At 42.1% G+C, this 15144-nt stretch overlaps 2 protein-coding genes across 2 annotated transcripts in view; one reads left to right on the top strand and one right to left on the bottom strand.

The window, feature by feature from the left end:
* Positions 1 to 15144, top strand: part of NSUN4 (NOP2/Sun RNA methyltransferase 4) — a 33600-nt gene that overhangs the window by 5080 nt on the left and 13376 nt on the right. The window contains exons 3-4 of the mRNA XM_060140149.1: positions 3467 to 3621; positions 6888 to 7048. Of these exons, the coding sequence (XP_059996132.1) occupies positions 3467 to 3621; positions 6888 to 7048 (316 nt within the window). The remainder of the gene's footprint in view (positions 1 to 3466; positions 3622 to 6887; positions 7049 to 15144) is intronic.
* On the bottom strand, positions 9498 to 10014 carry LOC132516218 (uncharacterized protein KIAA1143 homolog). Its single transcript, XM_060142627.1, has one exon. It carries the CDS (start codon positions 10005 to 10007, stop codon positions 9537 to 9539), a length of 471 nt encoding a protein of 156 aa, XP_059998610.1. The 5' UTR covers positions 10008 to 10014; the 3' UTR covers positions 9498 to 9536.

The raw sequence follows: 15144 nt of genomic DNA, 5'->3' as shown, positions 1-15144 counted from the left end.
AGTCCTCATGGAGCTTGCGGCCTAGTGAGGGAGATAACTTTTAAAAAACTATTTATGGTTGTGATAAGTGCTACAGAAAAAAGTACAAGATGCTATGAAGTCTTACAGTTAGGAGATCTAATGCTGAGGAAGTGAAATTTAAGCTAAGACCTGAAAGCCGAGTAGGAATTAAAGCTGGTGGCTTGGAAGTGGGGATGGGAGAGTGATGTGAGGCTACAGAAGAGGGCTAGAGACAGATTTTGAAGGTTTTACAGGCCTTATGGGATCATGGACTTTTTCTCTAAAAGGAAGAGGGAGCCATGAAAGGTTGGTTTGTTTGTTTTGTTGTTGGTGGTTTTTTGTTTGTGGCATGCAGGATCTTAGTTTCCTGACCAGGGGTCGAATCTGTGCTCCCTGCAGTGGAAGCTCAGAGTCTTAATCACTGGGCATCCAGGGAAACCCCAGCCATGAAAGGTTTTAAGCTGGGGAATAACATGATTAGATCTGAATTTTTAAAATATCATTCTGGCTGCTGTGTGGAAAATAGATTGGAGAGGGGCAAGAAATGGAGTTGTAAATTAGGAGCTTTTGCAATTGTCTTAGCTGCTGGTTTGAGGGAAGACTGCATGCTTAAGAGAAGTAAGAGATGAGGTTGGAAAAGTACATGGGGGCCATGTGTGGGAATCTTGAATGTCACGAGCTTTCAGGTTGGGGGAAGGGGATTTTCCTGGTGGTCCAGGGTTGCTTATAAATGGCTGGAATTACCAGGGCTGGGCAGCTTCAGACATGTGCCTTTTAATTCATATTGCTGTAATTGCAATACGTTCATCTGTTCTAGAGAACCACTGAAGACGGTTTCTGAGTAGAGGAAAGGTAATAATGTACAGTGGTTAAGAAAACCTAGGTTTGGATCCTGTCTTCACCACTTATTAGACGTGTGGCATTGGATAACTGAGCCTTGGTTTCCTAATCAGGAAAATAATCTGGAAAGTAATGGTAGTAATAGCTGACAGTATAGCTCACTGTGCCAGCTACTGTTCTAAGTACTTGTCTTCTATTACTTCCTTTAATTCTTACACTAATCCTATCTGATAGGTACTCTTATTACAGATGAGGAAACTGAGGCACAGGAAGTTGAGTAATTTGCAGAAGGTCACACAACTGATGAGCAACTGGGCGGGATTTGAGATCCAGGCAGTCAAGCTCTAGAATCTGGGTTCTCCTGCCTCACAGGGTTGTGGTGAGGATTAAAGGAAATGATGCATATTAAACACCTAGTATAGTACCTGCAATATCGATGTTATTCCTATCAAGGTTGTGCTTCAGGAAGATCATTTTAGTCACTGTGAGGAGGGCATAGATGGGAGCAGGATTAGAGACCAATTTGGAGGCACTGGCTTTAGGCAGATCAATGGAGTAAGACCCATGTGGTTTCCTAAGTTGCCTGAGGACATCCGGAGAGTAGTGGGGGAAGCAGCCCTCTATGTTTGAATTTTTTTTCCTTCTTGTCTTGATGGGCTCCCTGTAAATCAAGGGGATCTTAATCTCTTGGGAGTTCAAGGATGTATTTAGGGAGTCCAGGAACCTCCTGAAATTGAGAAATTGTTGTGCTGCTTTTTTTTTTTTTAAAGTTTATTTATTTTTGGCTGTGTTGGGTCTTTGTTGCTGCGTGCAGGCTTTCTCTAGTTGCGGCGAGCAGGGGCTACTCTTCTTTGTGGTGTGCAGGCTTATTGCGGTGGCTTCTCTTGTTGCGGAGCACAGGCTCTAGGCGCGCAGGCTTCAGTAGTTGTGGTGTGCAGGCTCAGTAGTTGCGGCACAAAGTGTGATTTGACTTTGAAAATATCCTATCATGGCCTGCGCCCATTTGTGAACGCCAGAGGTGTTATGACCTCGAGACTGGGGATTGTAGGTCTTATAGCTGATTCTCAGTGGTGCTCTGTCTTATATCTTGTCACATCTTTCTTCCAGAGCCTTCCTGTCAGGTCAGCAAGGACCAAGTTTCTGCCTCCTTGAGGCTGTCGCCAAAGGCTGTCCGCGCTGAACCGTGTCTCAGGCTGAATGGCTGCACCACAGTTGCCCTTATGACAAGTGGGTTGGGAGTGAGAAGGCCTTCTGTGACAACAACCTGTCTGTTGTCCCTCTCTCTCTACCCACATGGGTGCTGCCTCTCTCCATGCCTTATTAGCTCTCATTTGGACTCTTGTAACAGCTTTCCCACTGGTGTCTCTGTTTCTAATTTGTTCTTTGTAGCCCACCTAGCTTTCTAAAACTCTAACTAGCCAATCATGTCATTTTCTTTTTTTTTTTTTGCGGTACGTGGGCCTCTCACTGTTGTGGCCTCTCCCGTTGCAGAGCACAGGCTCCGGACGTGCAGGCTCAGCGGCCGTGGCTCACGGGCCCAGCCGTTCTGTGGCATGTGGGATCTTCCCGGACTGGGGCACGAACCCGTGTCCCCTGCATCAGCAGGCGGACTCTCAACCACTGCGCCACCAGGGAAGCCCCCATGTCATTTTCTTTAAAAACTTTTGGTAACTGCCTACAGGTTATAGTCCAAACTCCTTAGCATAGGGTTTAAGACCTTTTACCACCTTGGCCTCTATCTGCTTTCCAACTTCAATCTAATGTACCTTGTATTTCTAACACACCAGATTTCTCACTGTGTCTGAAAGAAGTTATGAGTTTGCATGCATCTGTGCCTTTGCTTTTTCTTTTTTCTTCTGCTTGGAATGCTCCTCTTCCCTTTTTTTTTTTAACCGAATGAAGGCCCATTCCTTCATCAGATCTAACTCAGGTAACTCTGACTCTGACAGGCACAGTGGATGGCACTCTTTCCTGAACCCACAAAGCACTTTGTATCTCAATATGTAACCTAATAAAACTGAGTTCCTACTACATGCCATTCACTGTTTCAGGTGTTGGGGATGTTATAATGAACAAAGCAAGACAAAGTCCCTACCTTCATTCTAATAGGGAGAGAGAGAAGGGGTAAAATACACACAAACCTATACATATAAAGTGAATAATAAATACTTTAAAGAAAAAGAACGCAAGATAGATAGATGGGAGTAGGGGGCTGCTATTTTTAGTTGGAGTAGTCAGGGTATGCCAGTGCCTCTTTGATGAGGTAACTTTTGAGGAGGACCTGAAAGAAGTGAGGAAGCAAATGAGGGTTATTTGGAGGAAGAGTGTTGTAGGCAAAAAGCACAACAACTACAAAAGCCTGAGACAGGAGTATGCGTGGCTTAATTAAGGAATAGCAAGATGGCTGGTGTGGCTGAAATAGAGTGAGTTGATCTGTGTTTTAAAAGGCTGCTCTGGCTGCTATGTAGATGAATGAGTGAGTAAGTACACAACTGAGTGTGGGTCTGAGAAATTAGTTTTTGCTGAGTAGAGCTCAGTAGCCCCTGAGGGCATGGACTTGTGACCTTGACTTCCAGTGGGTCTCCTGACTTGGAATTTGACTCTAAGGTGGTCTCCTCTCTTCTAGGCTTGGCAGCCTGGGTGTCATGGATTACTACCTGATGGATGCTGCCTCCTTGCTGCCTGTCCTGGCCCTCGGCCTGCAGCCTGGTGACACTGTGCTTGACCTGTGTGCCGCCCCTGGGGGAAAGACACTAGCATTGCTTCAGACTGGCTGTTGCCGTAAGTCAGAGGGCTGGTGTCTTGGCAGGGAGGGCTCCCGACCTCACCCAGTCAAGGGCACACTAAATATGATGGGCTTTCTGGTCTGGGTCACAGGTAGAATAGTGCTTGCTTGCTAAGCTGGTGTGTTTTTTCTGTTTGCAATGATTTTCTCTCTTTCTCTGTTAGTTGGCCAGGGAAGACTGGTGATCAGAGCAAGGTCTCTGAAGGCAGATTAAAACAGAGCCCTGATTAATCTACCACATGACACTTTCATCCCTCTGCATCTGTTTACTTTGTGTCTAAGATTAAGTTCCATTTCCTTAGCCTGCCAGCTAAAGTGATAAGATCTGGCTGCAGCAGCCTGTTATAGCTTTATTTTCCTTTTTTAATAAATTTATTTATTTTTGGCTGCGTTGAGTCTTCGTTGCTGCACACGGGCTTTCTCTAGTTGCGGTGAGTGGGCTTCTCACTGCAGTGGCTTCTCTTGTTGTGGAGCACAGGCTCTAGGTGCGCGGGCTTCAGTAGTTGTGGCTCACAGGCTCTAGAGCGCAGGCTCAGTAGTTGTGATGCACAGGCTTAGTTGCTCCAGGCATGTGGGATCTTCCTGGACCAGGGCTCGAACCCGTGTCCCCTGCATTGGCAGGTGGATTCTTAACCACTGCACCACCAGGGAAGTCCCCCGTTATAGCTTTACTGTGTCATTCTGCCCCAGGCTTTATGTGCTTCTGCCAAAACCTGCTATTCTTTGTTGCCTGAATAAGCCTCCAACTTTGCCATGTTATGGATTCTCTCTGGAATACCCCCACCTTATCACAGCTGGCCTGTCAATGCCCTTTAAGCTTTCCAGCCTCAGCTCAAGTGTACCACCTCCTGGAAGTCTTCCCTCGTGATCCCTGCTGGCCAGTTGAGAAGTGCTGCCTCTGTCTCCTGTGCTCCCACACCATGGGCATCACCTTTGCAACTGTTAGCACATTAGCCTTGCATCAGAGCTTTACTGCGTATGCATCTTCTTCCTCCTCAAGATTATAAATTCCTTGAGGACAGGCCCAAGTCTTACTCAATAGTATAGCCCAGGCTGAGCTTTATACATTGTAAGTATTCACTTCAACCATCCGTTGGCCAACATCCTGCCTTAAATAGGCAGTATTTTTATCTTGAGAAATATCCACAAGGGGGCTGTATTTTTCACACTGATCCTGGAGCTCAGCCAGGCTTAACTTGCCATATGCCCTAGCCTTTTTGTTGGGCCTGGATCCTTCTTTTCCAGTTCTCATTAGCCAACTTGCACAGTTTGAGTCAGCTTCCAGCCTCAAGGTAGGTCCTACAGGTGATTCAGAGAGGTACCACATTTGATCACCAGCTCTGGAAGTGCAGAGAGAATGGAGAAGAAATGTTGATATGGTTTAAGGGGTCCAATTCAAGGGAGCCCAGCCTGTGTACTGGGCTGTGTTAATCTGACTGAGTGCTGTGAGAATCCATCAGAAGGGGGAATGGATAAGGTAGGGTTACTTGGATGAGGAGGGACTGGCACTCAGAAGAGGAAGAAGGGCCAAGGAGAAGTAACTGAGAGTTGCTTTTCTAAGGTATGCTGAATTACCAACACCTCACCCTTATCCCAGTTCCTCACTCAAATGACTCTGTGATCCCAAGGAGATAGGAATTACAGGGTAAGAAGGGACCAGCCCTCATATTTTATGGAGGGGGAAATTGAGCTCTAGAGAGATTAAATAATTTGAATCTTTTTTTTTTTTTTTTTGGCGGTACGTGGGCCTCTCACTGTTGTGGCCTCTCCTGTTGCAGAGCACAGGCTCCGGATGCGCAGGCTCAGTGGCCATGGCTCACGGGCCCAGCCGCTCGCAGCATGTGGGATCTTCCTGAACTGGGGCACGAACCCGCGTCCCCTGCGCAGGCGGACTCTCAACCACTGCGCCACCAGGGAAGCCCAATAACTTGAATCTTTTACATGAGTTGGAGGTAGAGCCAGAACTGGAGCCCAGCTTTTCTTTTCTCAGTTGATATCCTGCTGCAAATTCCTCTTGAGCAGAGAATCCAATTTTGACTTCTTTGAGTGCCCTCAAAAATTGGGACATATTTCTTTGTGGGAAGACTAAGCTGGTTCACCATTGGATAAGGTATGTATTCTCTAGTTCTTCACCACAGTGCCACAGTGCCCACTGCTCCCTTTCACTCCTTGACTCTGAGGCCACGTATCAGTTGCCATTTATCATTAAGCTTGCAGTAATATTATTTCTTATAGTAGAGCCAAGAGCAAAGTGAGATATTTCTTGAACTCGTGTCTATCACAAAAGGGAAAATGAAAGAAAGATGATGAATCATTTAGGATTAGATTTGGTCATATACAATAGAAAACTCAACTAACTGGCTTAAAGAAGAAATGTTTATTTCTCTCTTACAGAGAGCTGGGATATAGGCAGTCCAGGATTGGTATGGAGACTCCACAATTATTAGGGGACTTGGACTTCTTCTTTCTTTTTGCAACCTATTTTATTGCTGGCTTCCATCCCCAGGATTGCCTCGTGGTCCTCATGACTGCTGGAACTTCAGTCATCACATTCAAATTCCAGGCAGGAAGAAAAGACTGAACAAAAGGGGCACATCTCCTGATTGTATCAGCTCCTTTTAAACATTTTCCCAGAAGTCCCACATAATAATTCTGCCTACAACTCATTGACCAAAACTTAGTCATATAGTCTTACTTGGTTGTCAAAAGAGGCTGGGAAATGTAGTGTTTTGGGGAATATTGCTTCCCCCTCCCTCAAATAAAATTGGAGTTCTATTACTAAGGAATAAGAGGAGAGTAAATTTTGGGTAAATAATGTGTAGTATCTACCAAAGATGAAGAGAGACACATATTTCAAGAAAAGTGGGAGAGAACGTATTTCTTTAGAAATAAATGTTTTAACCTGGTCTGCTTTATTTATTTACATAACCTTTCTGGCCTATGTCGGTGTTTGCCTTTGCAACCCCCCACTCCGGAGTGTCTAGTACTGTGCTATGCATGTAATAAACGTTTCTCCTCCACCTGCCCCTGCCCCTGGGGTCTGCATTGATTGGCTATGCCTGAGAATTGGTCTGACTCCATTAGCACCATTGCTGGTGGGTTGTTTTCTTTTGCTGTGGCCTCTGAAGTTGCTTTATTCCTGCGGGCATAAGATGTTCATACTACCCAAAACGTCTGTAGATTCAGTGCAATCCCTGTCAAGATTCCAATGGCATTTTTTACAGAAGTAGAAAAAACAATCCTAAAATTTATGCTCCCACAGGCAATCTCGCTGCCAATGATCTCTCCACTTCACGAGCAGGCAGACTACAGAAGGTCCTTCACAGCTATGTGCCTCAAGATGTCAGGGATAGGAATCGAGTTCGAGTCACATCATGGGATGGAAGGAAGTGGGGAGAACTGGAGGGGGACATCTATGACCGGGTGAGTGATTCCTGACCTGGGACATCCAGCTAGCCAAATCTGGCATCCCCATCCTGGCTCTAGGCCCTGAGGGGGTAAGATCTAGCCATATATATTTGAGGATGTATGGCTGACTGTGGACCTGGCCAACTCTCCATGGGTGATTTGGTGAAAACAGCCATCTGTAGAATTGTTAGCTCAGTTTAGATAACTGGCTACTATCTTCATTAGAGGCAATTAGCAAAAAGAGTTTTAACCTGTCTGACTGGAAAAAAAATTATTAGGCTTATTTTATTTTGCAACTCACTTGGTTGCACAGTAACCCTCATTAAATTAATATGAATAAGCTCATTTTATTTATTTTTGAATATTAATACAGTACATGGTACAAAATGTAGAAGGCACAGCATGGTATCCAGGGAAAAGTATGTTTCCCTCTTACTCCTGTCTCACAGCCATCTACTTCCTCTCCCTCCAGATGACTATTGTCTGTATTTTCTACTGTATCCTCTTAAAATATTTTCTTTGTGTATATACAAATATAAATGTGTATTTTAAATCTACAAACAATAAATGCTGGAGAGGGTGTGGAGAAAAGGGAACCCTCCCACACTGTTGGTGGGACTGTAAATTGGTGCAGCCACTATGGAGAACAGTACGGAGGTTCCTTAAAAAACTAAAAGTAAAAAAAAAAAAAAAAAACTAAAAGTAGAACTACCATACGACGCAGCAATCCCACTGCTGGGCGTATACCCTGAGAAAACCATAATTCAGAAAGAGTCATGTACCACAATGTTAATTGCAGCACTATTTACAATAGCCAGGACATGGAAGCAACCTAAGTGTCCATCGACAGGTGAATGGATAAAGAAGATGTGGCACATATATACAATGGAATATTACTCAGTCATAAAAAGAAACGAAATTGAGTTATTTGTAGTGAGGTGGATGGACCTAGAGTCTGTCATACAGTGTGAAGTAAGTCAGAAAGAGAAAAACAAATACCTTTCGCTAGAGAAAAACAAATACCGTATGCTAACTCATATATATGAAATCTGAAAATTAAAAAATGGTCCTGATGAACCTAGGGGCAAGACAGGAATAAAGACGCAGACATAGAGGATGGACTTGAGGACACGGGGAGGGGCAAGGGTAAGCTGAGACGAAGTGAGAGAGTAGCATTGGCATATATACACCACCAAATGTAAAATAGATACCTAGTGGGAAGCAGTTGCATCGCACAGGGAGATCAGCTCCGTGCTTTGTGACCACATGGAGGGGTGGGAGGGAGACACAAGAGGGAGGGGATATGGGGATATATGTATACATATAGCTGATTCACTTTGTTATACAGCAGAAACTAACACAACATTGTAAAGCAATTATACTCCAATAAAGATGTTTAAAAAAAAAAAGGAATGGTAGTATATTATGTTTACTATTCTGAACTTTGTATTTATTTAAATTTAATAATGTGCCTTGAAGTTCAAGCTTTTGTTTTTGTTTTTGGAGTATAATTGCTGGATAACAGTTTATATGTACTTAGGATATTGACAGAGGTTACTAAATCACTCCCTATGGAGGCCAAATCAGTTTCATTTCTACTGGTAATGAATAAGAGTACTGTTTCCTCATATCCTGCCACCATTGATGTTGTCCAACTTTTTGTTTTTTGCCAAACTGAAGCATCTAATTTGCATTTTGTTATGAATGAAGTTGAAAGTCATTTCATATATATTTTTTAATTTTAAAAATTTATTTATTTTTGGCTGCATTTGTTGCTGTGTGCAGGTTTTTTCTCTAGTTGCGGAGATCCAAGCAGTATGGATCCTGGCGGAGTCCTGGCTCTATCACTTATCAGCCAGAGAAGTTTGGGCAAGTTAACCTTTCAGTTTAAGCTTTAGTTTCTTCATCTGTAAAATAAGGATAATAGTAGTGCCTATCACATAGGTGAAGATTAAATAAGAATGCATTTAGCATAGCTTCTGGTATATAGAAAGCATTTAATAATATTGTCATCATCACAATCCTTATTATATTATTTCCATTCATCGGTCCTAGCTATGCCTTTTAGAACAGTGAGCTGCCTCCCATTTCACATCAAAATGCTTCAGACATTTGAAAACAGCTTTAATGTCCTGAAGATGTCTTTGTTAATTTATTTGTTGAACAAATAGTTGTGCACACTATAACATAGTAACACATACTACGTGTTAGGCAAGGGTGAAGCACTTTAAATGCAAAGAAGAATACTATCTCAGGGCTCCATACACTCTTGGTAACTCTATCTCTCCCCCAACTCTACCTGGCCATCAGCTGGAGTGCCAGAGCTCTGCATTTTCATGGCAAGATACCTACCTGCCTCCCCACTCACAGCTTTCTTTTTATAGGTGTTGCAGTTATACCTTTACCCATCTCTTTATATTTAGCCTTGTTAAATCACTTCCTTTTAGATATGTCTCTTTTTTTTTTTCTTAAAGAAGACTAAGTCCAAAATATTTATTTACACTTATTCATTTTCATCTTCATTGTCAAAAGAAAGGAGGCTACTATTTTTGATTTGCTTTTGTGAGTTTTTTTTAACTGAATCCTGCTTATTTATTTCATCTTTTTCATTTGTCTTCTTCTTTTTTGAGCTTGCTCTTAAACCGGAATATTTTTCATCTGAGGAACGCTTGACTGGTTTTCGATACATAATTCTTCCATCAGCTGAAGCTGGTTCTTCATCTGCTTTGGCAGCCTTTATTTCTGTTTTAATTTTCATGACTTCTTCAACTGATAGGTCTCCCTTTTTTAAAACCACCACTTGGGGCTGTTCATCTTCTTTGTCACTGTGATCACCATCTTCACCTGGGAGCTGAAGCTGGATTCTCTTGGTTTCTACCGTGGGCCCTTCCTCGTAGCCGATCCGTTCCTTGAAGCGGGCCAGGAACGCCGGCTCGGCTGGCCGCACGTACGACACCTGGTTCCGCTTGCTCATAGCCGCGCTAGGGCTGGATATGTCTCTTATATATTGCATAGAGTTGGGTTTTGCTTTGTGAACGAATCTGTAAATTTTATTCTTTTAAAACAATTGTCACGATATATTTGGTTTTGGCTCTGTCAAATTATTTACTGTGTTTGTTTTACTTTATTTAGGAAGGTTTATATATATATATATTTTTTTAAAATTATTTAATTAATTATTTTTGGCTGCATTGGGTCTTCGTTGCTGTGCACAAGCTTTCTCTAGTTGGTGCGAGTGGGGGCTACTCTTGGTTGCGGTGCGCAGACCTCTCATTGCGGTGGCTTCTCTTGTTGCGGAGCACGGGCTCTAGGCACATGGGCTTCAGTAGTTGTGGCTCACGAGCTCTAGAGCGCAGGCTCAGTAGCTGTGGCGCATGGGCTTAGTTGCTCTGTGGCATGTAGGATCTTCCCAGATTAGGGTTCGAACCCATGTCCCTTGCATTGGCAGGTGGATTCTTAACCACTGTGCCACCAGGGAAGTCCCAGGAAGGTTTATATTTTAATTCTACATTAGATAATTTCAATATGAAAACTCTTTGGGGGTTTAATTCTACTGGTGGTTGTTTCTGCTAACACTTGCTCAAGGAAGCTTGTTTCCCTTTAAAATTTTTTTTTTGTTTTTTGTGGTATGCGGGCCTCTCACTGTTGTGGCCTCTCCCATTGCGTTGCAGAGCACAGGCTCCGGATGCGCAGGCTCAGCAACCATGGCTCACAGGCCCAGCCGCTCTGCGGCATGTGGGATCTTCCCAGACCGGGGCACGAACCCGTGTCCCCTGCATTGGCAGGCGGACTCTCAACCACTGCGCCACCAGGGAAGCCCTCCCTTTAAATTTTGTGGTCATTTTTATCACCTTTCATAATTTTCTAACAATTTTTCTGTTGGAGTATAACAGAAGTGATCAAATCATCAATATACTGCTTAAAGAATGATCTTATAGTGAAATATATTATTACTACCCTTTCAAGAAGTATGATACTACCAGCATCCCAGAAACTCTCTTATGCCCCTTTCTGTCTTCCTAGAGGTGATCACTATTCTGACTTCTAAAACCATGGATGTACTTCATATAAATGTAATCATATACTGTGTACTCTTGTCTGACTTTTTTCTCTCATTATGTTTGTGAGATTCATCCATGTTGTTGCCCCTGGCAGTGGTTTATTCATTGTTGTTGCTGTATTATATATAATGGTGTATATACAGAATTTATAGTCTATTCTATTCGTAAGAGACATTTGAGTCACTTCCAGTTTGGGGCTATTACAAACAACACTGCTGTGATCATTCCTGTAAATGTGTTTTGTTGCACTATGTACACATTCCTGTTGAATTTCTGAGTCATAGAGTATGTATATGTTCAGTTTTAGTCACTACTGTCAAAGTTTTCCAAGTGATTGTGCGAGTTTACATTCCTACCTACAGTGCATGAAAATTCCTGGTGTTCCACAACCTTATCAACATATACTATTTTGGGACTTCCCTGGTGGTCCAGTGGTTAAGACTCTGTGCTTCCACTGCAGGGGGCACGGGTTTGATCTCTGGTCGGGAAACTAATATCCTGTGTCCCGCATGCTGTGTGATGTGGCCAAAAAAAATATGTGTGTGTGTGTGTGTGTGTGTGTGTGTGTATGTGTGTATACACTATTTTTTCCTCACTTTAGCCATTTTGATGGGCGTATAATGGTATTTGCATTGTGATGTTAATTTTTGTTTCACTGATGACTAATGAGTTTGGACACCTTTTCATGTGTTGATTGGCTATTTTTTTTTGAAGTGAGAATTCAAGTCTTTTGCCTGTTTTTCCTATTATCTGTCTCTTTTTAATGTGTCTGTCTATTTTTATTTATTTACTTCTAAATTTTATTTACTTTTTATTTTATTTATTTATTTGGCCGCACCATGGGGCTTGTGGAATCTTAGTTCCCTGACCAGGGTTTGAACCCATTCCCTCACATTCCCTCAGCAGTGAAAGTGTGGAGTCCTAACCACCGGACCACCAGGGAATTCCCTGTCTGTCTTTAAGGATTTACTTCTTATTTATTTATTTATTTTTGGTTGCGTCGGGTCTCAGTTGCGGCACGCGGGATCTTTCATTGTGGCACATGGGCTCTTCGTTGAGGCATGCGGGCTTCTCTCTAGTTGTTGCACGTGGGCTCCAGAGCTCGCGGGCTCAGTAGTTGTGGCGTGAGCTCCAGAGCGTGTGGTCCCTGTAGTTGCAGCACACGGGCTCTAGTTGTGGTGCACGGGCTTAGTTGCTCCATGGCATGTGGGATCTTAGTTCCCTGACCAGGGATTGAACCTGTGTTGCCTGCATTGGAAGGTGGACTCTTAACCACTGGACTACCAGGGAAGTCCCCTTGTTTGTCTCTTTTTAATGTGTGAGTGTTCCTTTATTTATTCTGGATATGAGTCCTTTATATATATGTATTATAAATATCTTCTTCCGCTCTGTAACTTATCTTTTCACCCTCTTAGGATGAAACAGAAGTTCTTAATGTAGTCTAATTTGTCACAATGGTTAATGCTTTTGGGTCTTATTTTTTTTAATTTATTTTATTGAAGTATAGTTGATTTACAGTGTTGCGTTAATTTCTGCTGTACAGCACAGTGATTCAGTTATACAAATACATATACAGTCTTTTTCACATTCTTTTCCATTATAGCTTATCACAGGATATTGAATATAGTTTCCTGGGTTATTTCTATATATAATAGTTTGCGCCTGCTAATCCCAAACTCCCAATCCATCCCTCCCCCAACCCCTCTCCCCTTTGGCAACCACAAGTCTGTTCTCTATGTCTGTGAATCTGTTTCTATTTTGTATATAAGTTCATTTGTGTCATATTTTAGATTCCACATATAAGTGATATCATATGGTATTTGTCTTTCTTTTTCTGACTTACTTCACTTAGTATGATAATCTTTAGGTCCATCCATGTTGCTGCAAATGGCATTATTTCATTCTTTTTTGTGGCTGAATAGTATACTATTATATATGTGTACCACATCTTCTTTATCCATTCATGTGTCAGTGGACATTTAAGTTGTTTCCTTGTCTTGGCTATTGTGAATAGTGCTGCTAGGAACATAGGGGTGCATGTATCTCTTTGAATTATAGTTTTGTCTGGATATATGCCCAGGAGTGGGATAGCTGGATCATACGGCAACTCTATTTTAGTTTTTTGAGGAACCTCTGTACTGTTTTCTGTAATGGCTGTACCAATTTACATTCCCACCAACAGTGTAGGAGGGTTCCCTTTTCTTCACATTAGGTCTTATTTAAGATACCTTTGCCTACCCTAAGGTAATAAAGATATTCTAGTACTACCTTCTAGAAACATTTTTTTTTTTTTTTTTTTGTGGTACACGGACCTCTCACTGTTGTGGCCTCTCCCGTTGCGGAGCACAGGCTCCGGACGTGCAGGCTCAGCGGCCATGGCTCACGGGCCCAGCTGCTCCACGGCATGTGGGATCTTCCTGGACCGGGGCACGAACCCATGTTCCCTGCATTGGCAGGCGGACTCTCAACTACTGTGCCACCAGGGAAGCCCTAGAAACATTTTTGTTTTACCTTTGTCACTTAGATTTACAGTCCAGTTGGAACTGATTTTTATGTGTAGTGAACAAAGTTAGGATACTAAAAATGGTATTTAGTTGACCCAGTATCAATTATTGAAGAGATTATTCATTTTCCACAGCTCTGCCTTGTCACCTTTGTCATAAATCAAGTATCCATATATATGTGGGTTTGTTTCTGGACTCTGTTCTGTTCTATTGGCCTATTTATCTTTCTTTTCAAGAAACTATACTGTCTTCATTGCTGTGGCTTTATAATAAGTCTTTAATATCTGGTATACTAAATCCTCTAACTTTATCTTTGAATTTCTCTTGGCTCTTCTTGGTTCTTTTGTATTTTCATAAATTTTGTCAATTTACACAACAAGACTTTCAGGGCTTTTGCCAGGAATTACATTGAGTCTAAAAACCATATTTGAAAGATAATTTCACTGGACATAGAATTCTATATTGGTAATTGTTTCCTTTTAGCATTTTGAAGGTCTTGTTTTTTTATTTTTTAAAATATTTATTTATTTATTTGGCTGCACTGGGTCTTAGTTGAGGCACGTGGGATATTTGTTGTGGTGTGCGGGATCTTTAGTTGCAGCATATGGGATCTAGTTCCCTGACCAGGGATTGAACCTGGGCCCCCTGCATTGGGAGCATGGAGTCTTAGCCACTGGACCACCAGGGAAGTCCCTGAAGATCTTATTTATTTTGCTATTCATTGTTTCTGTTGAGAAGTCAACTATAAGTCTTATTAAAACTTCTTGAGGGGAATTTCCTGGCAGTCCAGTGTTTAGAACTCAGTGCTTTCACTGCCGGGGCCTGGGTTCAGTCCTTGGTCAGAGAAATAAAATCCCACAAGCCATGAGGCATGCCCCCCCCTCAAAAAAAAAAAAAACTCCTTTAAAGGTGGTGTGTATATCTCCTGCCTGGGGTTCATAGTGCTTCCTGAATCTGTGGTTTGATTTTCTCATCAGTTTTAGAAAATTCTCAGTCATTATCTCTTCATATAATTTTCTGTTTCATTTTTTTCTCATAATTTTGGGACTTTAATTACATGTATGTTAGGCTTTTTCATCATGTCCCATATAAGTTTTATATTCTTTCCTGTATTTCTCTTTTTTCCATCATGATTCAATCTGGATGTCGTGTTTGACCTGATTCACCAGTCCTTTCTTACCTGCGTCTAATAAGCTGTTAAATACATCTGTTGAGGTCTTTTTAAAAATTGAGAAATAATTGACATACATGTTAATATTGTATTAGTTTTAGGTGTACAACATAATGATTTGATATACGTATATATTGTGAGATGATTATCACAATAAGTTTAGTTAATTAACATTTATCACCACACATAGTTAACAAATTTTTTTCTTTTTTTTTGGCTGCCATGCGGCCTGTGGGATCTTAGTTCCCTGACCAGGGATTGAACCTGTGCCCCCTGCAATGGAAGCATGCAGTCTTAACCACTGGACCACCAGGGAAGTCCCACAAATTTTTTTCTTATCATGAGAACCTTTTTTTTTGGCTGCACCATGCAGCT

This window comes from Lagenorhynchus albirostris, chromosome 2, assembly GCF_949774975.1.
Source record: "Lagenorhynchus albirostris chromosome 2, mLagAlb1.1, whole genome shotgun sequence".
Classification (NCBI taxonomy): Eukaryota; Metazoa; Chordata; class Mammalia; order Artiodactyla; family Delphinidae; genus Lagenorhynchus; species Lagenorhynchus albirostris.
Note: the sequence above shows the minus strand (reverse complement) of the source record. Positions and strands in the feature narration are given on the sequence as shown.

What these genes read in the sequence shown, in the direction of transcription:
- LOC132516218 (XM_060142627.1), bottom strand. Translation starts at nt 10,007, where the DNA reads ATGAGCAAGCGGAACCAGGTGTCGTACGTGCGGCCAGCCGAGCCGGCG.